The sequence below is a fragment of the Anthonomus grandis genome, chromosome 1 (assembly GCF_022605725.1).
Source record: "Anthonomus grandis grandis chromosome 1, icAntGran1.3, whole genome shotgun sequence".
In the NCBI taxonomy this organism is placed as follows: Eukaryota; Metazoa; Arthropoda; class Insecta; order Coleoptera; family Curculionidae; genus Anthonomus; species Anthonomus grandis.
This window is the reverse complement of record NC_065546.1, coordinates 40,066,552-40,093,062: the sequence shown is the minus strand read 5'-3', so window position 1 is coordinate 40,093,062 and position 26,511 is coordinate 40,066,552. Positions and strand designations below refer to the sequence as shown.

At 32.4% G+C, this 26,511-nt stretch overlaps 2 protein-coding genes and 1 long non-coding RNA gene across 8 annotated transcripts; 2 read left to right on the top strand and 1 right to left on the bottom strand.

Moving 5' to 3' along the window:
- Positions 1-6,581: 6,581 nt before the first annotated feature.
- On the top strand, positions 6,582-17,422 carry LOC126738743 (la-related protein 7). The gene is made up of 4 exons (XM_050444182.1): positions 6,582-6,828; positions 11,866-12,541; positions 12,600-12,837; positions 13,426-17,422. Exons 1-4 carry the CDS (start codon positions 6,663-6,665, stop codon positions 13,726-13,728), a joined length of 1,383 nt encoding a protein of 460 aa, XP_050300139.1. The 5' UTR covers positions 6,582-6,662; the 3' UTR covers positions 13,729-17,422.
- A 2,083-nt stretch (positions 17,423-19,505) lies between these two features.
- LOC126741223 (uncharacterized) lies at positions 19,506-26,025 on the top strand. Of its 6 annotated transcripts, none has more exons than XM_050447628.1 (7): positions 24,938-25,097; positions 25,164-25,251; positions 25,420-25,461; positions 25,495-25,566; positions 25,677-25,748; positions 25,811-25,852; positions 25,914-26,025. In XM_050447628.1, exons 1-7 carry the CDS (start codon positions 25,080-25,082, stop codon positions 25,934-25,936), a joined length of 357 nt encoding a protein of 118 aa, XP_050303585.1. In that variant the 5' UTR covers positions 24,938-25,079; the 3' UTR covers positions 25,937-26,025. The 6 variants fall into 6 exon arrangements, with proteins under 6 accessions (XP_050303554.1, XP_050303569.1, XP_050303585.1 ...); XM_050447620.1 differs by having other exon boundaries at positions 24,941-25,097; positions 25,164-25,263; XM_050447597.1 differs by lacking the exon at positions 24,938-25,097 and adding an exon at positions 19,506-19,533 and having other exon boundaries at positions 25,164-25,263; positions 25,420-25,566.
- LOC126741256 (uncharacterized) lies at positions 20,938-23,355 on the bottom strand. Its single transcript, XR_007662148.1, has 2 exons — positions 22,973-23,355; positions 20,938-21,725 (listed from the first exon to the last, which is right to left on the bottom strand). It is a non-coding gene; the product is annotated as an uncharacterized LOC126741256 (long non-coding RNA).
- Positions 26,026-26,511: the final 486 nt, after the last annotated feature.

Below are 26,511 nucleotides of genomic sequence, written 5' to 3'. Positions count from 1 at the left end.
TCAATAACAAAAAAGAATAGACTTTTGGAAAATTCATTCATTTAACAAGCCGTAATACGAAAATATGGAGTGAAAGTCAAAGAGAAAAAGGCTAATGATGTCAAAAAGTTGTTACTAAAGCACTTTGAAGAACAGTGGGAGCTGAATGTTGAATTAGTTTATTTCAAGAAATTTTTTGAACTGACCATTTGAAGACTTCCCCGAATTCGTTGTTTGAACTTTAATCTTAATTAATAATATTCCTAATTATTAAGTGATGTGTTAAAAATTTTATTTTAGTAATGATGTTCAATAAATAAAAAATGTCAAAAATGTCTTGAATAGTTTTAATACTGTGTTCCGTAGCAAAATCAGTAATCTCCGTAATACGTCACAACAAAACTAACAATATCCGAATGTTTATATCAAAGTCAACAATCTCCAATTTTTATTTTTAAATTATGGTGGTATTATTGATCTTAAGATGTTTTTAGAATATATTTATACTAAGAAGGACATTTACTAACAAACTACAAACTTATATTTTGAAAAAATACGTTTTCGTATATCTAAATCATTTTTCACCGATTGCCAGACTTATGCTGCGTGGGAGATTGCTGCTTTTGTTATGACATGCCTCATATAGCTTCCTCCTTATTTAATACGGGGATTATGTATCACTATCCTATTTAAACGTATTTGGTTCACTGTTTCTCAAAACCTAAATATCGTGAATTGTCTGTCTGTTTTGTTTATGATAGAATAATATATAGAGTTGTTTATTTTTACTATATAAACCCTTGCTAATTACAAACCCTCATAAAATCATCTATATTTTGATTTTTCAAGATGGTTATACTTATTAATGTGGAAACACTGTACATAGAAGGAAAGTAAAGGCCGTAAAGTAAATATAGAATGAAAATAAGTGTTTTTAACTGAATTTGTTAAGTAAATCTTAATTGTTTTGTTTCACTACAATTGGCCCAACTGAAATTTGTCATAGTGACCAACATCGAAAGGACACAATCACGCAAAATGGCGGCCACCTAGTAGTGGTCATTTACTTTTCATTGAATTGGCATTCAGTCCAGGTATATTTATTAGGTTCGTGGCTCTTACCGTATACTTAAAAACTCCACCTCTATTCCTCATATATTTATGCGCTGGATTTATAAGTATCTGCCTTTCACATGATCTGATTACGTTTTTACCATGAAGTCTAAAATCTCTAGATTTCTACGGTTCACGCTTTTTACTTAAAGGCCGATTTACATGATGCCAGTAACTGGCGCCAGTCTCACTGGCACGCCAGCGCTGGTATCGTATAGACACTATTATATTACAGTGCTGTTACAGTATCGTATATACAGTGCTGGCCGACTGCACTGGCGAGAATAGAGGGTTCGCCTATTTTTCATGCCAGTCGATTTCACCTCCATGCTCCGAAACACCCGCGCCAGTGCTTAGGCAGCGTCTAAAGTCTAAACACGTTGCCGCCAGTCAGTAGCATACTTAGGAAGGCTGTCTTGAAAGTTGAATTATTTAGTTTAATTTTTGTAATTATTTCTGGGTGTTTTTGAAAAAATGGCCCGTAAGTTTAGTGCAGATGAAACTTTAAAGCTTGTTCAACTGTATAGAGAGCATTAATGCCTATGGAATATTCGATGCCAGGAATATAAAAACAAACAAAACCGAACATCGGCTCTTGAACAAATTCGGACCGAAATTGGTATCGAAGGTATTACGATTGAGGACATAAAAAATAAGATAAAAAGTATTAGAAATACTTACTATTTAGAAGTCGATAAAATCGAGAAATCTACTAGATCTGGCGCTGGGGGAAATGTCTATATACCGAGAGTAACATGGTTTGAGGAATCAATATCCTTTATCAAAAATGTGGCAGTAAGACGAAGAACAACGGTAAGAAAAATAATATGTATATTTATAAGTTTAGTTTAACATTATTTACTATTTTTCTAATACTATATGTGACCAAATTGCCACGGAACACTACCGTCGTCCATAAAAAAATTCTTATATTTATCTCTTTTTTCTCTAGCAATATTTGCTGAATGATTACTTCCTTGATTCGAGATACTTTTTAAAGGAGTTATTTCATGCCTCCATAAGCCTGGTATAATATTTCCATCTTGATCTTCCCTATCTATACAAGTTGCAGTGATATACATTTTTGATTTTTTTCTTAGCCAGTTATGTAGTGCACAAGTTGCAAAAATGATTGCATCTACCGTATTCAAGTTAGTCGGTATTGCCTTTTCAAAAATACGAAACCTACTGACTAAAATCCCAAAAGCGTTTTCGACTATACGTCTGGCACGTGATAGCCTGTAATTAAATATTTTTTCTTCTGCACTGAAGTTAACGCCTGGATATTTAATAAATATGTCTTAAGCGGAAATGCTGCATCTCCAACAATAACTCCATCTTTAGATAACAGGCCATTTTCTAGTTGCTCGTGAATTGAACAGTTTTTGAAAACACCACCATCAGATGCATCGCCACTTGTGCCAACGTTTATGTATGAAAAACAGTAGTTGTGATCAACAATAGCTAACAATATGATGCTGCTTGTTTTTTTATAGTTAAAAAATTCACTTCCACTATTAGAGGGAGCTCTGATTTCTACATGTTTTCCATCTATTGAGCCATAACACGTTGGAAAATTTCATTTTGTATTAAAGCCCACCTCAATGGTTTTCCATTCCTCTTCTGTATTTGGCATCTAAAAAATGAAATAACATAATTAGATATTTTTTCTTTTTGTAACCTATTGAAATAACAGTTTTGTTAATATATTTTGTTCTTTTATTTGCAGGATAACATAGAAAATGTCGAAGAAAACCCTATCAACGACATGGGACGTTCAGTTTCATCAAGCGCAGAAAAACGGCCACTTACTACAGCATCCCTAAAATCTAAGCGCAGCAAACTCTTACAAATGTCTTCATTAATTGACGATTTAAAAAATATAGATAAAAATATGGAAGAAACAGAACATGACGTATTTGGAAAGAGTGTATCAGCTCAATTAAACAAATTATCCGAAGAACAAGCAATCATTGCTCAAGAAAAAATACAGAGCATATTAACTCAATGCAGACTTGCTGATATAAAAGCCAAAAAACCTAATTCCGCATATTTTAATATTCAGCAACCGGTGCAATCAAACATGCCCTCTCAAGCGTATACCAGCGTCCAATATCAGCAGTCGAGCTACCAGCCAGCATTATACTGTCCCCCACCAGAAGTCAGTGCAACAGGCACTACAAGTTCTTCTTCGGCTTCTCACTACAACGATGATTTTTCCCCAATTTCATATCACAATGATAGCCTGGACGAAAGCACACAAGCCAGTGATATAATAGCGACTGCTTTGAGAAATATGTAATGTAAATTATTCTGAATAAATTAAACATAATTTACCATAATAAATTGTTTTAATGCTCTAAAAATTGCCCGACACACTTCTTCTATTAACTGTGATATAGCAGATTTGGTCACGATAAAAGTGACTTATGCTTCGGTAAGACATTCCTGTAGCTAAATATGTCAACGTTATTTATAACTTTATTTTTGCGGGTAGTGCATCTCTCATTATGGTGTCTTGACGCTGAATAGGGTGTTCTATGAGAGAAAGTAACTCGTCAAAATTTTCGGCTGTAAGTCGTAACGCTAATCTGTACTCAGAGGGATCTTCTAATCTAAGCTGTTTTAACAGCAAAGCCAAACCTCCTGTTATTGATCTCTCACTGATCCATTTTCTCACCCATAGTCGCTTCTTTTTTTTCAATTCTTCATCTAACATATTACTCAATTCATCTTTTAGTAACATAATCACGGTTCTTATTGTTCTTTTTTTGAAAAGTTCCATTTTTCTCGAATTCATTTTTAAAAACAACACAGTACAAATTCACAACTGACTTGAACTTACTGACATCGTGTAAACAACTTTAGGTACAACACTTGGCCAGTAAAAAAACTGGCCTGCCACACAGTGCTTCGAGTATATAGGAGCTTGGGACAAAAATCAGTTACTTCTATTGTGCTAAGCGTAATGCTCCGAAACTTATGCAACTTTGCACAAATAAAAGGCCCTTTCATTGAAAGAATTTAGAGAATTTAATATCTAATGTTACAGGGAAATATGCAACCAATACATTAAGAGCTGGACAAATAAAAATGTTGCTTTTTAGTTTTCTTATAAAAAAATAACAGTAACTTGCCGATTTACCCTATGAAAATTAAATTATTTACTTAACTTTTAATAACAACAATACAATTACACAATAAATTTAAAGTACACGATATCTATAATTTCCAAAGTGTAAAAGTTGATTTATTTTTCGTAACCTTTAGTATGCTGGTATTTCTTACGGAACGAGTATGGTACGAGAAATTTAGTCCAAAAAAAACTCACTTAATGTTTTAAATACATCACTATCACTATTAATATAATGTATTTAAAACATTAATAAAAAGGTATATACACACAACTACAAATTTTTCTTTAAAGGAAATACGGCAAAAAATATTATAGATACAAATAATAAATGTAAAAAGTGGGAAAAAATAACTCCTAAATTTGGCAAAAAATAAACAGTACTAATACTAAGCATGAAAATGCTTTAAGGTTTTATGTGAAAATTAATCTAATCAAAACTAAAATTTTTCGATTTTTTGTATTTCGAAATTTTTGTATTTTAACTAAAACTGAAAACTATAACAAAAAAATCTTAACTTAAAAAAGATATGGAAAATATGTACACAAATTATATATAGGTTTAAGGAAAATTATTCTCAATCAGAATTATCGCTAAAATCACTGCTGACAGAATCTTCTTAATTTATGTCTATATCATCAATGTATGTATGTCCTTTCCTCTCGTATAATATATTTTTCGACTTCCCGGTTTCGATTCTCATTTTTCTTTAAAGTGACTGTCCTTTGCGATGAGATAATGGGCTCTGATGTTAAAAGTAGTATTTTTAATAAATCCATATTACATTTTGCTCTAGAATACTTGCATGTGTGAAATAATCGATATTTTCTTGCCTCTTTATGCCTCGCTTTTAAAGCATCCTCGGAAAGTTGTCCTATAAGTAAAGGAAATGAATCAAGTATTTCAGATCCGTGTACCAGAACCTTATGCCTACTTGGCATGTAATACCAATTATATAAATTTAAATATAATTGTTTAGTCTCATCTAAAAGTTTCTTAAACTCTAGTACCTGAATGTGACAGCCACTAGAAAGAGTTCCAAGAATAGTCGAAAAATTTATTATAAGACGCTTGTCTATTCTTGTTATTTCAGAGCTTAAGTCTGGATTGTAAAAAAAGGGAGCTCTATTGCCATCGTTGCTTGACCCGTATCCTTGCTTTGGTTTGTCCATAATCAGGCCCATTTTTTATTTAAAAATCTGACTGTATTTTCTTTTTGTTGTTTTCCACTATTTGCTTATTTTCTGCTCCTTTAACTTGCCAAGATCTTATTTGCAATCGATAACTAATGTGAAGTAAGCACGCAAAAAATCTTATCCAGCAGTGTAATGTGGACAAACCAAAGCTATAGTTTTCTACTTTTGAAAGACGGTTGGTATTTCGCAAACTCATTTCTTTCGGACTTGATCCACAGATGATGCATCTGGATATTGCGTTTGTGTCAGAGAGAATATTTGCTACACTACCATCCATCATATTGAACAATATTTTAAATGATTCTATACAAGTAGTTCCGTTTTGAAATTTTAAAATAAAATTATTAAGGTCATTAATTTTATTTCTGCTTTGCTTGGTGAAGTGAGTTTCAACTTGAGGCAAGGGATTGCTCAAATTTAAAAAAGAATGGATTTTTTCATAAATAAATAGTTTTGGATTTTAATTCCGATGGCCATGTATCAAAAAGATCCGCTTTCTTTATTGATTTGACATCCTCTGAAAAAAAAATATTTAAAGCTTCGCCGCAGACTGACGCAGATAAACTATATACGAAATAATAATATATAAATGTATTAACAATAAAATGTAAAAACTACAAATGGTTTTAAGAGGGTTTTTTATATGCCTTTTCAAAGTTTCAAATTTAAAGAGAAATATAAAATAATTGCAAACTACTTTTACATTTATTATGGTTAAATGATAAACGACTTTTAAATTTTTTAATACATGATAATAAAGTACATACCTTGTTGTACACTGTCCATGTTTAAAAAAGATTTCAACTTTTAACCGCTTGTCTTGAAACACCAACAAAGTATACTCATGTTTTAATAACAAAAAGGTACTGTTCAACACACGAGATTTTATTATTTTTGGCGCAAATATTTATAAACAAAAAATGCTATTTGCAATAACATTTTTGTGGAATAGTGGCTATTAGTTTGTGGTCTTTAAGATAAGGTATTTAAATACTTTGAAAAACAAGTCACTTTTTCGATTTTTGTTCATTTGTTCATTGGTCGAAGCATTGTGTGCCAGTCTGACTGGCGCCAGTTACCGGCATCGTGTAAATCGGCCTTAACGTTTGACGCCTGTCAACGGACTTTAAATTATAACCTAAGATGAACCAACATTTTTAAACGTAAACAAAACAAATTGTGAAAATTTTAATATTCATTTCCTTTCCAATCTCGTTAAATATCGTAAAAATAAGTGAAAATGGGAGAAGGTGAATGTGAACCCATGGTCGAGGCACAATCTAAGAAGTCCAGGCATCGCAAGAAACATCTTTATAACACAATCTTGCAACAAATGGAGTTTTATTTTAGCGATTCGAACCTTTCCAAAGATCGTTTTCTTTCTCAGCTTTTGGCGGAAAGCGATGGTAACTATTTCATATCACTCAATTTATCTATTTATAAACAATTTTAAATTAAATTCTTTGAATCAACCTAAACACCTGAATTTCAGGTGTATATCCTTGCCTGTACTATAAGCCTGGAATTTATTTTTTAATTAATTTATTGCAAATATTCAAATTTCATTTTCTAAGACAAATTGAGGAAAGCAGCTTTAAGAAATCGTTTAAATCGGCAAATATTGGAACAATTTAGGCAGTATAGAAATTTTACTGATTGAACTGATCAAAAATATCTAAAAAGTTTCTTGATACTGCAATATTGAAGAGTCTTCGTGATCAAATAACTCTTAATATTTATTTATTTAATTATTTGTAATATTACACATAGCGTTTTTACAAGTCAATATAAACGGTAATATATAAAATGCAATTTCATGATTTAAAATTTAAGTATTAACTAAAATTAATAAATAAAAATTATATACGCACATATACAGTAAGATTCTAGAATTTATATATAATTAAAATCTACAGAGACTCAATTTAAAAATACTTATAATAGACACACAATATTTACAAATAAAACAGTTAAATTAGGTCATTAAAATTGTTATTTAGGTACTCTTCAAATGAATAAAAAGACTTTTAATAAATAGTTTTAAATTTTTTTAATAAAAGCTTGTTCATTAATTTCCCTAACCTGCAATGGTAACATTATAGAAGCAAATCCCATGATAAACAGTTCCTCTGCGGGTTCTCCCAAGCCTGCGAAAATTCCAGCAAAATATTCAGACTGTTTTGAGTTGAATACTGATGTATATTACTGTGTGTTAAATACGATGGTAGATTATTTTTTATAAAAGTCAAACATTGCAAGATGAATACTCATGGAAAAGTGAGGATGCCAAGTTCAGAATAACAGTGTCGACAACAGTCACTGTGTCCCAAACCAGTCATAGCCCTTATGCACCTGCACTGTAAACCAGATATCTTCTCCCCATGAGTGGAGTGACCCCAGTTCAGCACAGCATATGACATAACGGAGCTAAAGTAACCATGATAAGCCAACAACAAAACTTCCCTTGATACAGAGCTGGATAGATTTCTTATTAGAAAGGTTATTTTTGACAACTTAGATGACAGCTGAATAATGTGGTTTTCCCAAGTGAGACCAGAGTCTAGAAGTACACCCAAGAACTTTACAGATTCATCCTGTGGCAGATCTGTTTGAGAGTTTCGAAGTGAAAAATTTAAATGCTGTGTTTTTGAAGGATTAAGGTTTAGTTTGTTTGCTACAAACCATTCCCTCATTTTACTCTCTATTTCCTCTGTACTGGCGATTTTCTGTTTTGCCAGGTGATGATGTTGGAGTAGAGTAGTGTCATCAGCAAACAGGATCAACTTATGCTCATGTGCCCGGTCTGTAAAATAAGGCAAGTCATTTACATAAATAAGGAATAAGAGCGGGCCTAGAATGGATCCTTGTGGTACTCCATGATGTAATGGCTGTTTATCAGATACACTAGCATTGTATGACACATATAAAATAAATAATGTAGCAATTGGTGTCAAAACAGAGGTTTCTGACTTAGGAATATTTATTGACTCCAGGTTATCTTTTAAAAGTCACATCAATCAGGTGACTGGTAGGGCAATGAAAATGCTGGGTTTTATCCAACGGTCTTCAACTGATTTGTCTTTGTTTACTTTTAGATTACTTTATTGCTCTCTTGTTAGGCCCATCTTGGAGTATGGCTCAATTGTGTGGTCCCCTTCATATAACTGCTACATTGAGCAGATTGAAAAAACTCAAAATAGATTTTTAAGGGCGGCGGCTTTTACATGTGGTTACAGGAGACAGGAGTATTACTATCAGTGGGTCAGGGATAACCTGAACATTAGAGTCACGAAAAACATTACTCGACTTATGTTTTGTGCATAAGGTTTTAAATGCTACTATAGATTGTCCCGAGTTATTGTCTCTTTTTAAACTTAGGGTGCCTTCCAGATTGAATAGACAATCAGAAATATTTTTAGTCCCATTCCACCATACCAATTATGGCATTAATGAGCTAATTACACGAATGGCTCGAAGTGCTAATGGTCTGTCAGGACAGATAAACTTTTTTGACTCTAGGATAACATCTTTTAAGCGGCAGTTAAAGAATATTATTTCATAGGGGCTTTAATTAATTAACTCATCTACACCTTTCACTGATTTATAGATAGTTTTGTATCTGAATATATATATTTGTATGGGTATGCTATGTAACACTTTTGTAAATGGATTCCGTAAATAAATAAATAAATAAATATTGGAGTCGGCCATACAGGTATGACCTGACAAAGGCAATGCTCTCTGAATGAAAGTTGTAGTAACAGAACTTGCTTAATAAAATTTCATAAGATACACAGTCAAAGGCCTTTATCAAATTTATGTGTATTCGAAGGCTGCCCCATGTCATCTGGCAAGTTTTTAGATCAAGCTTTTAAAAACAGAATCTCAAGTGGGAATGATAGAATTTCTGCTTCTATCAGCTAAATCATTGTCAGAAGCACACATCTTGGCAGAAAACTATATTATTATACTGGGTGTCCAGGAACTTTACCAACAAACTTTATAGGGTGATTCTATAAGAAAAATTAAGAAAATGTTACATTAATGTATGTCCTAAATGTCTTACTTTCTGATCTATGGTGTGTCAAAAATTTAAAAAAAAGTTCTTTTTTAATAACTTTACTACCAATGCATATATATTTTTTTTTAATAAAAAAACAGTGTGACACTGTATTTTTCTGAAATAAATTTAGTTTTTAAATCCCTGTTTAGTTTTGAACAAATTTGTATTCCTGAGTTTTTTTTAATTTGATGCACTGTTTTTGCATAAATAAATAAAAACCTTTTTTGGTAATGCTCATTTCAATAAATAAGCACATAGCAACTAACATATTTCACTCTATTTATTTAAATATCTGGCAATGTACTAGACCTTATAATCAGTAGTAGTAGTTGAAAGTAAATATTTCAAATGCACCTATTACTGGATCGGATGTCTACATTTCATTCAGCCTTAGATTTGGAGTTTGAAATTCTTGAACAGCTGCATGAGTTTCCATATAGCTATGCATATAATGATTTTACAAATTTCAATTACGGTGATTTTATTTTTCCTGTTTTACTGGCAAGTTTTCTTAAATAAAGACTGTTGCAGAAAATAAAAAATTTCCTTATTGATTTAGTTTTGAATTGATGACACTAATTTTTGAAAAAAACGAGAGCACACAGAACTTTTAAAGTAACTAACTCTGTTGAAGACTATACAGTATTTTCTGAATTGAGAAAATCAATAAAAACTTTATATGAAAATACTTATCATGCACATAGCTCAGATGTTCAGGGATCTATATCTTCCGATAGTAACATTTTTGGAGTTACATCAAAAATAAAAAGGATTGTTTTCCTAACTCAATGGTTTATGGTGATTTCTTCTTGAAATCAGATATTGTAGAGCTTTTTGGACATTATTTTTCCTTTATCTGTTACAATACACTACCTGTACTACTCAGTCCTATAACTATCTAAAAACTTCCAATCTTGGCTCATTATATATTGCATATGAACAATGTAGGCTGGATCGGATGGCATTCCACAAATTGCTAGTATGCCAGTGTTACTATTTAGTTTACTATCTAAAATATTTAAAATATTCTTGTCCACAGGTGTGTATCCTGATATCTAGAAGGTAACTTTTGACCTTCTCTCTTGAATGAGTGATATCTTAAATTTTGAGAGAGAAGATCTTGTGAATTTTTTTTATCCTTCAAAAATGCCCTCTAATGCAGTGGTAGTAAAGTTATTAAAAAAATATTTTTTTAAAATTTATTATACCCTGTAGATCTGAAAGTAAGACGTTTAGGATGCATATTCCTATTAAAAAAAAATATATATTTTTTTGGGGACTCAGTACTCACCCTGTAAAGTTTGTCACTATAAGTATAAAGATAAGAAAAATGATTTATAAATTCTATCAAGTAAGAGAAATCATGCAACCTAAACCAGATTTAAGAATCTGGGGTGGTATTGCAAGCACAACTTTATTAAACTTAATATGCCAAAAATATATACTAAAGGTTATCATATACAAAAAAACCAACAAAATTCTCTTTGAATTCTATTTGCAGAATGTGAGGCCCTGAAAATAAAAGAAGTATAAATTTATTTATAAGTAATATACTTATAAAACTACCCCTTTGTAAAGTAATATAATAAGATCTGTTAAAATTCAACATATTTTTCAAAACATTGTAAATAACATGTGGATTTTTCGACTTGTCAGTGGCACATTTATTTTGTGGGCGGAAGAATATTTAATCTTTACTGGTGCATTGCAGCAGTATACATAGAAAGGAACTTTTCAGTATTAGTGGAGTTAAATGGATCAAAAATGGTGAATTAATTAAGATATAATGAATACATGTTGTACCTAGAGGTTAAAATTTTTTTACTTTCAAGTGGCTATTTTATATCATATTTGATGTGAACAAAATTACAGCCCTCCAGATATTATCTCACTATTACAAGCTTAACACAATTCTCAGGCCAAACTTCACAAGTGGCAATAATTTTGTAATAAAATACTATCATTATTTAATAAAGAAAACTAGAGAATTTAACTTAGACTACCCAAAAGTAAAATTAAATAATAAATTTAATATTATATTAACCCTTGGGGCCCATAGATAATAACTTAATCGGGATCGGATAGGATGACTATATTTCATTCCATAAATTACAAAAAACCTACTTAAAATTTTTGCCACAAAACCACTGTAATAATGGAAAGCCTTTCCAGGAATGTTAAGATTTTTCAAGGGTTATTTAGAACTTCTAATAAATATTCTCTTAGATCCTAGATTCCAGCTCAATTTAGTACATATCGTCACACTCGTTAAGGATTCTAGATTCATGGAGTTCACACTCATTTTGTTTAATTTTTTTCTTAATTGAAATTTTGTACAAAATTGCTTTCTGTTTTATTACTTACATATACCTAATTTTAGACATTGATTTGGATGTCTTCCTCAAATTCAACAAAATTAAAAAACTAAACTGCACAACACAAGACATCCAGAAAGCCATAAAAAAATCTGAACTAATAGAGCTTTCTGAGGATGGCCTTAAAATACATCGGACGAAACCCATCAAAGTGAAAGATAACGTGGATTATTGCACAATTTACGTTGAAAACATCAAAGGTGACGCGAACCACGAAACCCTTTCGCAAATATTCTCCGATTTCGGCAAAGTAGTGTACGTTTCCATACCAAAATACAAGCATAATAAGGCGAATAAAGGTTTCGCCTTTATAGAATTTGAGACGGAAGAACAGGCGGCTGATTGTATTAGATTTTTTGAAGGGATTGGCTGCAGGATTCCTCCCGAAAAAAACCCGGAAGAACTTAGAAGTATTGCGACGTTTGAAGGCGAACAAAAAGAGTTGAATGTGGCACCTGTGGAAACAAAAGATGTGATGGATCACGAAGAGGAGAAAGGTAAAAAAAGAAAATTGAGCGTTGACGAGCAAGACCGCAAAAAAAAGCAAAAACTTGAAAATGGTAAACAGGAGACTTGCGAAGTAAGTCAAGTAGAGGAGTCTGAGGATGTAAAAAAAAAGAAAAAGAAGAAGGAAAAAAGAAAAGCTTATATCAAAGAGCTTGGACTACAGGTTCTTTTAAAGTAAGCTCCGATCAACTCAATTATTTTTTTATTTACTATTTTTAGTAACTATTTTTAGGAAAGATTGGAAAAAGCTCAGGAACCACTATCTAGATTTGCAAAAGAAGAAAATGAAAGAGTTTAAACAGTACCTCTATAGGCAGAAATACGGACCCAAATCCCAACAAAAAGTTGATAATGAGGAGAGTAAAGAGGCTCAGGAGCTCTCTAATTCGGCAAATAAACTCAGTTTCACTCCAGGAATTATAGTTAAATTGAGGTTGCCAGAACCCTGCACAGATGTAAAAAAGTTAAAGGTAAGGCAATATGATTTTATTCAGAAAAATTTCTAATGTAGCTCCAGAAATTTTTGTTTCTTGTAGTGGAATTATGATATGAGATAAATAAAAGACTTTTAGTGTGCCTCCATTTTAATATTCACTTTAATTCAAAAAGAAAATGCTTTAATGTAGCAACCTTTCCTATCTTTTCAAATTTCTTTCTTAATTTTTAATAAAATAAAGCAGATCGATTTTCATTACGTGCATTTCATTACTAACTTAGCTCAACCTGAACCTGTAATTATTTGTCTTCATCTCTACTATACAATTTTTTTACAATCCCTGATGATGGCCTCATATAATTATGTATGTTCGAAACAGGTCAGGTAGTTAACATCGTTCCAATAGAAATGAAGGGAGACTAAATTTTTTTTATTTACGTCAAAATGGTTTTTGGCAAAAGCCCACAAACTTAATAAAACGCATTTCGATCAATTTAGAAGATCATCAGGCGGCATTGGAAACACCTATACACGTTCAAAAAGTATCGCATTAAGGCCTGATGATGATCCTCTAACTTAATGAAAAGATATTCTTATTTAATATTGTTGCTAAAATTTTTAGAATGAACTGAAATCGGCCTCTCCAGAGGTAAAATATGTAGACGTTCCACTGCCTAGCGGTAGCCAAGAAATATTTATTAGGTTCAGCAACTGTGATGCAGCCAAAGACTTTTGTACTAAAGACATTGCTGGTGAAAAATCTTTGATTGATGGGGATGAAGAAATATTGTACTGGCAGAAAATCGAGACGGACAGAACAGTTAAGTTTAAAAAGATGGCTAAGAAGCAGCGTGGTCGGGAAAAGCTGCTGAAAAGGGCGGAGAGAGAGAGTGGGAAACATATAAGGTTTGATGAAAATGACTAAGAATACATGATATACTTTTTATGTTTTATTGGATATTATAAATTAGTATTGGAGTGTTATAAATTAGTAAGTCATGTATGGAAGCATATATATCACATAAATCACATTTCTTAATTTTTTGACGACGCCGTTTTACAAAATTTCTACATTAGAGTAAAATGGACTTTGGAGTTACATTTAAAATGGAGCATGAATTAAATTAAAAGAACAATAGAATGACATAATAAAATATATAACTATTTCAATTAGTTCTTAAAAGCAGACAGACTTAGCTCAAAAGTGTCAGGGAAATCCAGTAATAAATCTTAAAGTTCTAAAATCATTGACAGTACAAGCCATAATTGGTTAAGTGAAATGGGACAATACCTTAAAGGTATCAAAAATAAGTCGCACTGAAGAAAACTTTTAATTGAAGGCCTTGGCGTAAAAACGGTGTATGCCACATGCAGTAGGTTTTGAGAAATCGCCGCTGCAAAATCATTTTTAATCCACAAAATCAAAATTAAATTCTTTTTATTTGAATTCGGTTGTAAAAGATAAAACACCTTACCTAGTCTTATACCAATAAAAAGGTTTTAAAAAAAATCACTATATTTACTTTTTTGGAATTTAATTTGCAAAAAAATGTGGCTTGTATCCTTTTACATGAAAAAATAAAGGTAAACTGAAAAAACATAAGTTAAATGAAAAATAAATTAATTGTCATCACAATGGGTAGTCTTCATCCAAATGCTCTATATCCATCGGTAATGTCCCTTCTTGACTAACCAGTTTTTCTGCGCCAATATCCAAAAAAAATGATGGCTTCAGGTATATACGGTAGCAAAAGTGATAAATTATCAAGTTTTTTGGGGTTTATTTTTATTGGCTCCATATATTTTTGTTTTAAACATTCTGTTAAACATTGCCTTCTAATACCTTTTTTTCCAATATTTAAATTTTTAAAATGTTCATTTAAGTAATGTTTTATTTTTAATAGGTTGGGATTTACGCTGTCAAACTTAAAGATACAAATTTTGCTAAAGGCAACTTTTTCTTTTTCATCAGTAAGCTTTTTTTTAGTAATATTTCCTTCTAAAGATTTGAATGAAAAGAAGTCTTCTCTCTTCATTACAGTAACTTTAAACGGATTGGTTCTCTTACACTTACTTACTGCCTCATACCAATCTGCTGGTTCATATACTGCCTTTATCTTCTTTTTATATTTCTCTATCATAGCAAAGTCCCTATCGGACGGAAGATGAGTATGCCCCACTACTAAGAATCTATGCTCTATGGATTCAAATACACCTTCTGTAACCAACTGCTTCCACAAGCTCATTAAGACCCAGTTCTTATTTTGACCTCCGCAATTATCTGTATATACAATAAGGTTTTTGGGGAGGTGTTCTTGTTCTTTGAAATGTTTAAAGAGAACACTGGAAATCTCATCGCTACCTCTTTTACCAGTATTCTCAGACCACATGTACATATAGCCCTTATCATTCACACAGTCATGGACTCCAAGATTATATACCCATGCCTTCTTTAAGTTAAAAGCAGGACCAGTTGTTAAAGAGGGTACAGGGAGTGCTTGCTGAAGGTCAAATGATAATACGTATGTATCCTTTAAAGCAGCCATTTTTATTTCATCCTTTAAAGTATTTTGCATTGCTTCGGCGCGCCTTAAATGCAACTCCTTTTCTGTCTTTAACTTCTTTAGAGATTCTTCATCTTTTTTAGAATTCTCAATGTTTACATCTAGTTCATCGCATATCTTGCAGGTATCGCTTCTTGGTAGCTTAAATCCTATATTAAACTCAGAACAAAATATCCTTCTGTATTTATCCTGACTTATAGGTATTATATTATTTTCAACACACCGAGCTTATAATAATCATAGTATAAAGAAGATATATTGAGGTCATGATTAATGTAAGTTTTATGAGGATTTTTTTTCTACTGTAATGGCTTGTGTATTTTGGAGTAATATTAATATGGTCTCGAACTGACTGGCAGGCCTCCTCCGGTATTTTATTATGACGCACTAGAAGCTTCCCTCGTTGATCTGGTTTAGGTGTGGTTAGGCCTTCAAGCATTTGTTTGTGCAGAAGCTGTAATCGCTTCTGAGACGTCAGACCATGAATGGAAATAAATTCTCTTTTACATATTTTTACATCAAAGCCATTGACCCTCACAAAATAGTGAAAACTAAACTTCCGAGAAGAGACAGCTCTCTTTGTTTTCTTGGAGTGTGAACGTTTTTTTGGCAACTGCTTTATGTTATGAAATAAATACGCGTTTTGCTTGTCATAATCGCCAATATTCCAAAAATCGTCAAAAATTTTATTTGCTGTACCTTGAAGCAACATCCTACAGTTTTTGTTTCAGACTCTGGCTCCAATATTTTTGCCTTTTTTATTTATATAGGGCAAACCAAGATTTCGACGTATTTTTCTTAATTCAGATCTTTCGACGTTTTTCTAGTCTTGTTCCTTTTTTCAGGGGTAGGAAGCTCAGCACGGCGTTTTTTTCTGGATTCCTGTAAACAAAAAATCCGCTATATATGGTTATTTTAGTACTCTGACAAACATATTGGGATGATGATAACAAACAAAGTAAATGTTATGTCAAAAAAAATAATATTATACCTGTGAAAAATGTCATACTCCCGTAAGGGAATCGTAAACATTATTACAGATATTTTAAGAAAATACACAAAAATAATGGCAAAAATACATAGCTACAATTTTCAGAAAAAAGGTATATGCCACAAAATAAGCCAAATAAGTTTCACAATAACATAACTAAAATTTTCAGTAAAAGGGTTTAAGCCACATAACCTCAAATACATACCTGTTGCTCTTCACAGGATGATACACTGGATTCATTTTCACTCTCTACGCAGTCTCTCTCTTTTACACTATCGTCAGAATTCCATCCACCGCTATTTTTGTTACTAGAATTACTTGAAAACTCTTTAAACTCTCGAGAACATCCGGCACGTGGGCTACTCATGATGGCGGCTTGTAACCTTAAACCGAAAATTTTTATCACACAGCAGATTAAGCACACAGCCGAGCAATTACAAATAAAAAAGTCGGGCATAAGGATTTTGTGGCTTGCATCCTTTTCACGCCAAGGGCTTCAATTAGACTGTTGAATTTATTTATCCAAAACTCATTAACTCGAAAATTGTGTCACTTGGAGCAAAAAATATATTTATTTGAACGTTGAGCTTTTTTTAAATTGCTTTCTAAAATTTACATATCGTATATTACGTAGGCGAAGTCTTTGTTAACAACACGTTAAAATTGAAACAGCTTTTTTGAAAATTTCACTTGTACAATAAACCGCATTTTTCTTAACAGCTTTTTTAAATTAATTCAAAATAATCATCCATTATTTTCACAGAGACTTAAATATATGACCAAAGGGGGAGAAAGTAAAGAAATAAAACTCAGAGTTTACTTTCTCCCCCTTTGGTTTTTTAAATAATAAAGAAAGGACCTAACAAATATGTAATATAATAACACAAAGTATAAACGGTTATAATGGATTGACCTATTAATTTGTAACACAAGTGTTATTGCCATGTGATTATTATTATTTGTTTAAAGTAAAAATAATTGTATTTTATATATCTAACATAAGCAACACTGTATAATTACTTCTTAGGAATGTTTGATTAAATTGAGATTTATGTATTTCGAAATTGTTTTTTACTGATAAAGCTCTACTTACGATAATTTATTTCAGTAGAAAAAATGAATTAAAAGTAGGACAAAAATAGAATTATAATTGAATTTGTATTATTTTAGAAAATTTAACGTTATGCTGGGAAACAAACATTTAAAATCCGATATTTTTAAGTGCAATCAAGCAGCTAAATCCGAAGCATTTTGCGATAGTTCCAAAAAAATACAAAACTATATAAAACTTCTGTATAACTTTAAAACTCCAAAATCTATAATGAAAGCTTTTTAAATCTAATGTCTGGTAACGGTATTTGTACAATTATAAATTTCCTAAAAAATTCTGAGACAAAAATAGGAATGGAAAATAGCATTTCTAGCTTGAACATAAAAGCTTGTAGTGTCAATTTAATATTCTCTACAAGCCTACTGCTTTCATCTGCCATATTATTTAAGAAGTGAATGTATTGATTCAAGGCCTAATACATTTTTACACAAGAATAACTGAATTAATAAAAATCAACTATTAGTGGAATTGGTACAGATAATGCTCCGGTCAGAATGGCGAACAGCATTGTAGAAAGCTTTAAGAATAATAGAAAATGCATAACTTTGTTCGTGGACCTGGCGAAGGTATTTTACACTGTGCAGCACCATATCCTCCTAGAGAGACTAACTCACGAAGGAATCCGAGACCTGCCTCTCAATTTGCTCAAATTCTATTCTTCAAATTTTCTCCGGTGTAGGGGCACGGTGCTTGGTACGGTTTTTTTCATCGTATACATAGGGTTAATTGACCAGAAGCCAGTGCTTGACCATTTTTATAATTTACCGCCTAAAATAAGAAAACGCCGTTCTTTTTACCCATTTTGATTGGTCTAATAGGACGGCCAATCATACAACTCTTATTGCCAGCCGCAATTTTCTAGTACTGACCAGTTTCTAGTGTGTTTATAATTTTACAAAGTAAGGGTATTTCCCGCGTGTGGATTTTCTGACTTAAATAAGAAGCAAGGTAAGTAGACACTGACCTTAAAATTTTTTCATATCTTCGCCATCACGCTAGGTATAAAAACATTTTTAGTATTAATATGCTCAGTAAAGATTAGTGATTAGCTCTATGTGTATAGTTTTTTTTTTATTATTATTAAATATAGAAAAAAAGACTGGTCAACTACTGCTTTTTAAAAATACTTGTTTTACTAGTTGTTGACCAAGTGGTCAAAAACTGTAATTTTACGTAAAATAAGGAAATTCATTGCTTCTCTATTTAAAAAAAAAAAAAAGATTTTTATAGAAATACATTGCTATTAAAAACATGTCTTTTTCTTGATGATTTCCAGTATTTAACCACTTTTCTATAGTGGTCAACTACTGGGTGGTCAACAAATAGTGATTCATATCACTTGATAGAAAACGCCAGCATATTTTTTTTCAGAACATGGTTGCCAAGTCAAAAAAGGTCTTTTTCAAATATAGCGAGGAAGACCTAACTAAAGCTATATCTGATGTAAAACTAAAAATATGTGGTGTACGTGAGGCGGGAAGAAAATATAATGTGCCCCATTCCACAATTATAAATAAACTTAAGAATAACAACATTTCTGGTATAAGAAAAATGGGTCCACAACCATGTTTAACCACTGATGAAGCAATGTTATAAGTAATGCAAAAAAAGGAATTCCGTTAAATAAAAATGCTCTTTGTCAAACAGTTGCCGATATTGTCCGCGCGGATGGGCGCGAAACTCCATTTAAGGATGGTGTTCCAGGCGATAAATGGTTCCAGCTTTTTCTTAAACGTCACCCTCAACTGAGTCAACGACATGCTGAATCTATTAATCTTGCTAGGGCAGCTGTCACCGAGCAAAGCATTAGAAAGTGGCACAATGAAATAAAAGAGTACCTAGAAACAGAAAATATTGGCCTGGATATATTTGAAGATTCAAGAAGAGTCCTTACACATCACAAAAGAAAAGAAAGTTAATTCTGCTAATCAATGTTGACCCTATCATACTAAACCCCGCATACATGTTTTCAAAAACTAAGTAAAAAGCTTTTGGAAAACTATAAATACTATGGGATTTTATCTATTTTATGATAGGTGGTAAAGCATGTCGAAACTTTTAATAGTATGATTTTAAATATTTTTCTACTCTAGACAAAAAGCATTATATTATTGTAACTTATTCTCCCAGTTCGCAGCATTAACTATTTGTGTTGCACTAACGTCGGCTGCACCAGGTGGTTATGGAAACGGTGTCTAAAATCACCATAGATAATTAGGTAACAAAATTTTAAAATGTTTATATGGTAGCAAAAACCATTTGATTTCATTCAATAAGCACAAAAGTACAATTTTCATAATAAAATTAACTACGTTCAACCTGTTGTTTTTCAGATATACAGGGTGGAGACTCAATGAAATTAATTGTTTTTTAAACCTGTCTGACATGTGTGGCACGTTGTTGGAAAGCCCTTCTAATAAGAAAGTAGACGGTGCAGTTTTCTTTTTAACCAATGACTTTGGAATTGGAGAAACAAACAAAATATTCCGACGTTAAATGCGTATTTTGTTTATCTCGACAAAGTGATCAATTGCTAAAAAATGACCCTAGTCATCCCACAAGGAGTCAAGTCAGGACTTATTTTTTAAGTTATATGATACCTCTTGTGCCACCTTTTGTAGGAATGCTTGTTTAAAATGGAGGATAATGACACATTTTGTTTGTCATAAAGTTTTGTCTTTAAAATTTTTCAAATTAAATTGAAACATTTTTGGTATTATTACTGTTTTATTACTTAAGCAACTGACAAAGCCCTAAACGATGATAAAATTCTTATGGTTAACTTCTTAAAACATTTGGCGTAACTATAATAATTGAGTGTTGTTTCGGATCCTTTTTATTTAGATCTGTTTTAGTTCTTTATCATTTCTGTGTCTTGTAGCATAGACGTTATCTTTAAGGTGACTTTGCTGGATATTCGATGGTCTCTCTCCGTCCAATCCATCGATTACGGAAAAAATATTAGCAACATGTTAAGGAACGCATCTACTTTCTTACTCAAAGTAGATGATTTCGTAAAAATGTTTATTTTCAATATGAAATAGTCGTGTTAATTTTGGTACCAATGTATTTTGTAAAAATTCTATATACCTCTCCGTCACCAGTTAGATTGTTATCAAAAAATGTTGGACCAATCATTCCATCTTTGATAGATATTTATTTGCAAAAACCACATGATAAGATTTTGGCTTAAACTTTAATCTACCTATACGTCTCCAATAATAGTATTCATGAGTTTAATGAAGACCACAGGCAAAGCGAATACTACTTAACCTGCTTACCTATGCGTGGTTATCCAGACAAATTTAAAAAATATCACAGACCGTTGAAACGTTTGACTACATCTTGTCACACATAAAAGGGGACATACAGAAGTGGAGTAACTTCAGGAATTGTATAGAGCCAGCAGAAAAACTGTCGATTTTGTTGAGGTAAGTTACTTATTTATAATACAATTTCGGCAATACGTAAGTTAGAACATATTTATTTCAACAAATTAAATTGTAAAAAAATAAAAAAAAAGTTTCGCAAGGTAATTGAGATATTTTAAGATTCTGCTTGTTCGGAATTTTCTGGTTGGCATGGAGAAAGAATGGAGCTTGATGTATCCGAAGAACTGGATGCATACGGTTGATTGGGGTAGTATCCTGTGTAATTTCATGGAGGGTGAGGTAAAACTGTCAATGGCGATGTCCATGGTGTGTTGCTTAGTTCTAGTGATTCAAGCTCAGCGATGACACAACTCAGAATATTTGATCGTAATTTCATTCGTTTTAGGAGTGGTAATTGTTTGAGCGAAGGAAGTAAACTTTTGAAGAATGATAGGTCGTCATCCTCCTCTGCACTTTTCTTCTTTCTAACTTAACAGAAGAGAGTAAGTCCGGGGCACCGAAACTTACTCTCTTCTGTCGAGGAGGTGGTAGTAGGTTGTGGAGCTTTGTTTACTTGTGTAAGTTCCTCAGGCTCATCAACATTTTTATCTTCAGTGTGGACGTCAAAGTCATGTTGTGATCGAGGAGTTTCGCCTGATTCCTGAGTTTCATCAATTTCACCTGATGTCCATCAGTGTATTTGCTACTTGAGACGCAGGCAGATTTCCTGAAGTAGCTCTTGGCTTCATCATAGGAACCAAGAAGCTCAATGAATCAAAATAAACCCACTTGGATTCGGCAGCACACTTGCCGCATCACAGTTTTCCTTAATTTTCTTGCGTAACATATCTCTCAGCAACTCCCAACTCTTGCGGGCCATATCTCCTGAAACAAGGAGTTGTATAAATAACAATAAAATGATACTTAATATAAAAACACATGTATTGTACAGGTTATTTGTTTTAAGGTTATAAACTTAAATATACTTTTCTCTTAGCTCATGTCTGTTTTACTATAATATTTCTTATTATTATTTTTTTTAATTTTAGGTATCTATCAACAGGTCTTTCCTTTGAAGCTCTGAGCGAAACATTTCGCATGAATCACTACACCGTGGGTAAAATCGTAGAAGAAACTGCTGATGCTATTTGGAACCAATTAGCTCCAATCCATTTACCGGTTCCAAATCGAGAAAGATTTCTTGAAATTGCTGCAGAATTTAAGGACATGTGGAACTTTCCTAACTGTGCCGGTTGCATAGACGGCAAACATGTTAAAATCAAAGCTCCTCGGAAGAGTGGTACCATGTTTTACAACTATAAACATTTTTTCTCTGTTAATCTTCACGGAGTAGCAGATGCTCGGTGTAAATTCATATTCATTGACGTTGGAGCCTTCAGAAAGCAAAGTGACGGGGGCGTATTCGAAGCTTCTCCAGTCTCAACTTTTTTTGACAATTGCTCTAAAACGTTGCCAGTTCCTTCACCAATCGATGACAGTGACACTCTGTTTCCATTTGTTCTAGTCGGTGACGATGCGTACCCATTAAAGACTTTTTTAATGAAAGTCAAAGAAAAATGACCGAAGCACAGCGCGTTTTCAACTATCGATTGTCATGGTGCAGAAGGTGTATAGAATGCGCATTTGGAATTTTAACTGCGAAATGGAGATTACTCTACAAAGCCATTGAAACAGAGGTAGAAAAAGCTGAGAAAATAATCAAATGCATGTGCCTTCTGCATAATTTGATTATTGACAAAGAGAATATTACACTGATCAACGAGTGCTTGAAGACACTCTACAGGAATACCAACAAAAACATGAAAGACCAGATCTTGGCGGACGACGATTTAACAGATCCTCTACCGCTGCACAAGAGGTGAGAACTTTCTACAAAAGTGTTTCGTGGCAGAATGAAATGGTCTTCAACGTTAACAATAAGAGATAAACCTTAGATACAGCGAGGCAGACAGAATACTGCACTATGGAATTAAACATTATATGATGAAAATGTTTGTTTTTTTTTACCTACATTATAGCATGATAAAATTTTGGTCGTTAATAATTACTATATACATATTTATTTATAAATAAGTTAATAATTATATCAACTAGTAATAATAAACTATTACCTTCAATTCCAAGCTCTTTACCAACTTCATCCCACAGCTTTCCCCTTAAATTGCGGTTGGGGTAATTTTTTTCCCTCTGGTCCCACAAAGCCACGCACTAACTCAATAAAGTTTCATTTGTCTACCATTATAACAACAATTATTATGATTTATAAATACTTTATAAACACGAGCCAAATAGGAACACCAAACACGAACCAACTGGGAGAAAAACAAACTATTTTGGTTGTTGTCAGACCAGTTCAGACCCGTCGCTCCTTCCCGGCACGACAACTGGCTCTAGTGTAGGACGGAATACGGCTCCTTTGTGTTTGTTTTCGTCAGACCCGCTCAGACCATCAAGTCTGAAGAAAATCCGCTTTCAATGTAGGAGCAGCCTAAGTCTTCATCTGAAAATAACACGCACTGTAAAAATATTTGACCATTATCAACCAAATTCATCATGGTTTCCCAAAATTCTAACCGAGGTTCAGATTCTGTTTCATTTTAAAGGCTTTTTTTCTGACTGACATTAGAAACTTAAAAATTATTTGTGACGTACATCGTAATCTCGAGTTGCCTTGTCTTGCCGGAGTGATCAGTGATTCTTCATTACTCAGTTGAAAATCCAGTTTTGAATCCTCGCTTAGCGATGGCTGCTTTTGCCTATAGGGATACTTCTTACATCTCCATGAGTTCTGAATTCCCAATTTTACTCACAGTACTTTGACTGCGGGTTTCTCGAATTATCGCCACTACTTCATTTTGAGTTCACATCCGGTTTTCAAACTCAATCATCATTAGGATTTCGATTTTTAAACCTTCTGTTAAAAACGGACTTTTGGCGTAAATAAATACTGCATACTTACTTTAACAAAGAACACTTTTCTAATAATACCTACCCATTCTTTTAACGTCGTGATATTTTGTATTTGTTTTTTATACTTCTAAAGAGTTTTTCAAGGTAAAGGTTATTTTAAAAACAACCACGTACACGGTCCATTTTCTTTTTAAAAGAACTTTCCAACTGACCTAGTTCTACTTAAAAAATTAAGTAAAGTTAGGTTTCAGCCTTTCGGAGGGATTGAACTTTCTTTTTGATAGTTTTTTAAAGGTGGCAAAAACACTTAGTAGACTTACTAATCAATCTTCAGATATACTTTTTTGCAGTTTGTGGGGGTGGATTTGCAGGAGATGATCACCAAGGTCCAAGAAGTGCAAGTTAGTTCACTTTATTGATTTATCTTAATTATTAATTGGTAACCTGAAACAGGGATATACAAGTGATTTTGCAAACAATAGGTTTTCCCATTAAGAACATTTATATTGTTTCCATTTCGCCGCAAGGTGGAGGAGGCTTTAGAGATGGATATGGAGAAATAGATAGTGGTCTATATTTTCTATCTACTATACTTAAATGCCTTAAAAAATTAACAGTTTTGTTATATTAAAGGTTTTGGGGTTCAAGCAGGTGGAGGACATTAAGGTTCTGGCGATGGACATTAATGAATCAAGCCCAAAATGTTTCAAACAAAGTGGAATATTAATGTTTTTTTTTTGTATTTTCAGGCTACAAATACCATGGGTACTAAGATAAGAAATTCTGTTTTTTCAAATAAATTGTGTATGTTTAGATAGTACATTGTTTTGTAAATGAAAAATATGGAAACGTAACTTTAACAGGCGTTCAACATTATGACTATTAAGGAATTTTAGAAAACAAACTGCAACCTATGGTTAGAAAAAACTAATAAGCGTTTAAAATTCGATGTTTTTATGTGCACTAAACCAGTTAGATCTTTTTCCTGGACCCCGATAATCATATTTGTTAATTTTTTTTGTAAATTCAACTAATATAAAGCTATCCAGCTAATTAAATCCAAGAATTTAACGTAATATATATTTACATAAATATGATTATTTATACTTTTATCTTACATAATAAAAACAAACCAAGTAAATTCCGCTAACCTGCTAATCAGTTTTGACCCTATCTTACTGACCCCTGCATATATACATACATGTTTTCAAAATGCAAATAAAAACTTTTTGAAAACTATAAAAGCCTTGGAATTTTAACCGATGACGACAATATACTTTAAAATTTGTGCGCGATAAGTGGTAAAGCATGGCAAAACTTTTAATAGTAAGTATGATTTTAAATATTTTTGCAGTTTAGAGAGAAAGCATTATAATATATAAATTTTTTCAGGTGGCAGCATTAGCTGCTTGCGTTGTCCTAACTTCAGCAGCACCAGGTGGTTATGGAGGCGGTGGCGGAAACCAGCTTGGTGGAGGAGGTGGGTATGGAGGTAAAATCATTTAAACATGTTCATATAATAGTGTAGACTTTTTGTTTTAATTTCATTAGTCGGAAAATGTCCGAGGATATATATTCCCAGAGAAGGACTATAAATATATTTATAGTTGCAATACTTACCTGAAATCATCAGAATTGTTTTTTACAGGAGGTGGTAGCGGTGGATTTGGAGGGGGCCACCAAGGTGGTGGTGGTGGATTTGGAGGAGGTGGTCACCAAGGAGGTGGTGGATTTGGAGGTGGCCACCAAGGGGGTGGTGGTGGATTTGGAGGTGGCCACCAAGGAGGTAGTGGAGGTTAGTTCACTTCAATGATTTACCTTAATTATTAATTATATAATGAGTAATCTGAAATAAATAAATAATTTTATGAAAAATTTTCAATATTTATATTTTTTCTATTTTAGGACAAGGTGGAGGTTTTGGAGGTGGTCATGGAGGAGGTTTTGGAGGCGGACAAGGGGGAGGAATAGATGAAGGTTTGTATTTTTTATTCACTAAATACTTTTGAAAAATTAACAAAATTTAAATTGTTTTAAAGGTTTTGGCGTAGGTGGAGGTCATGGTGGCGGACATCAAGGAGGTAAGCATAAAAATGTTTAAAACATAAAGTAAAATATTAATATTATTTTTATGTTTTTCAGGTTATAAATCCCATGGGTACTAAAAGGACATAATATATGAGATCCATTTTTTTAAAAATAATTTTGTATTTAGATGTGAATTGTTTTGTAAATAAAAATTATAAAAATTTAACTTTAGGCTTTCAATTCTATGGCTATACATGATGAAGATTTAACCAGCTGAATAATAAATATTATGATAAAAAAACGCATAACAGCAGATTTTGCCTATTAAAACTTGGTTCTTAAATTTTCTATAATCTTACTTTAATATTTTTGTTTCTTTTAATCCTTTTTACTTCATTTATTTTATATCAACTTAAGCATGTTGACTTTTTCTTAAACTTGTACGGAACATTCAAACCTTAATGGGATATTGGTGAGATATCTCAGGAATATCTATTGACTTAAATCAGTCATTTCTATTTAACCATTAAGCTTCAGAGCCACTTTAAAGGAATTAACATTTTGATTGTTTTCTTTAAATTGGCATGACATTATATTTGATTAACCCATTGAAAAACAATGAATTTAGAGCACGTTCTTAAGTAATTTATGTAAAAGTCCGTTCTATTACATGAGTCATTATATCACTAAGAAGCCCTTGCGAAGAGTATGG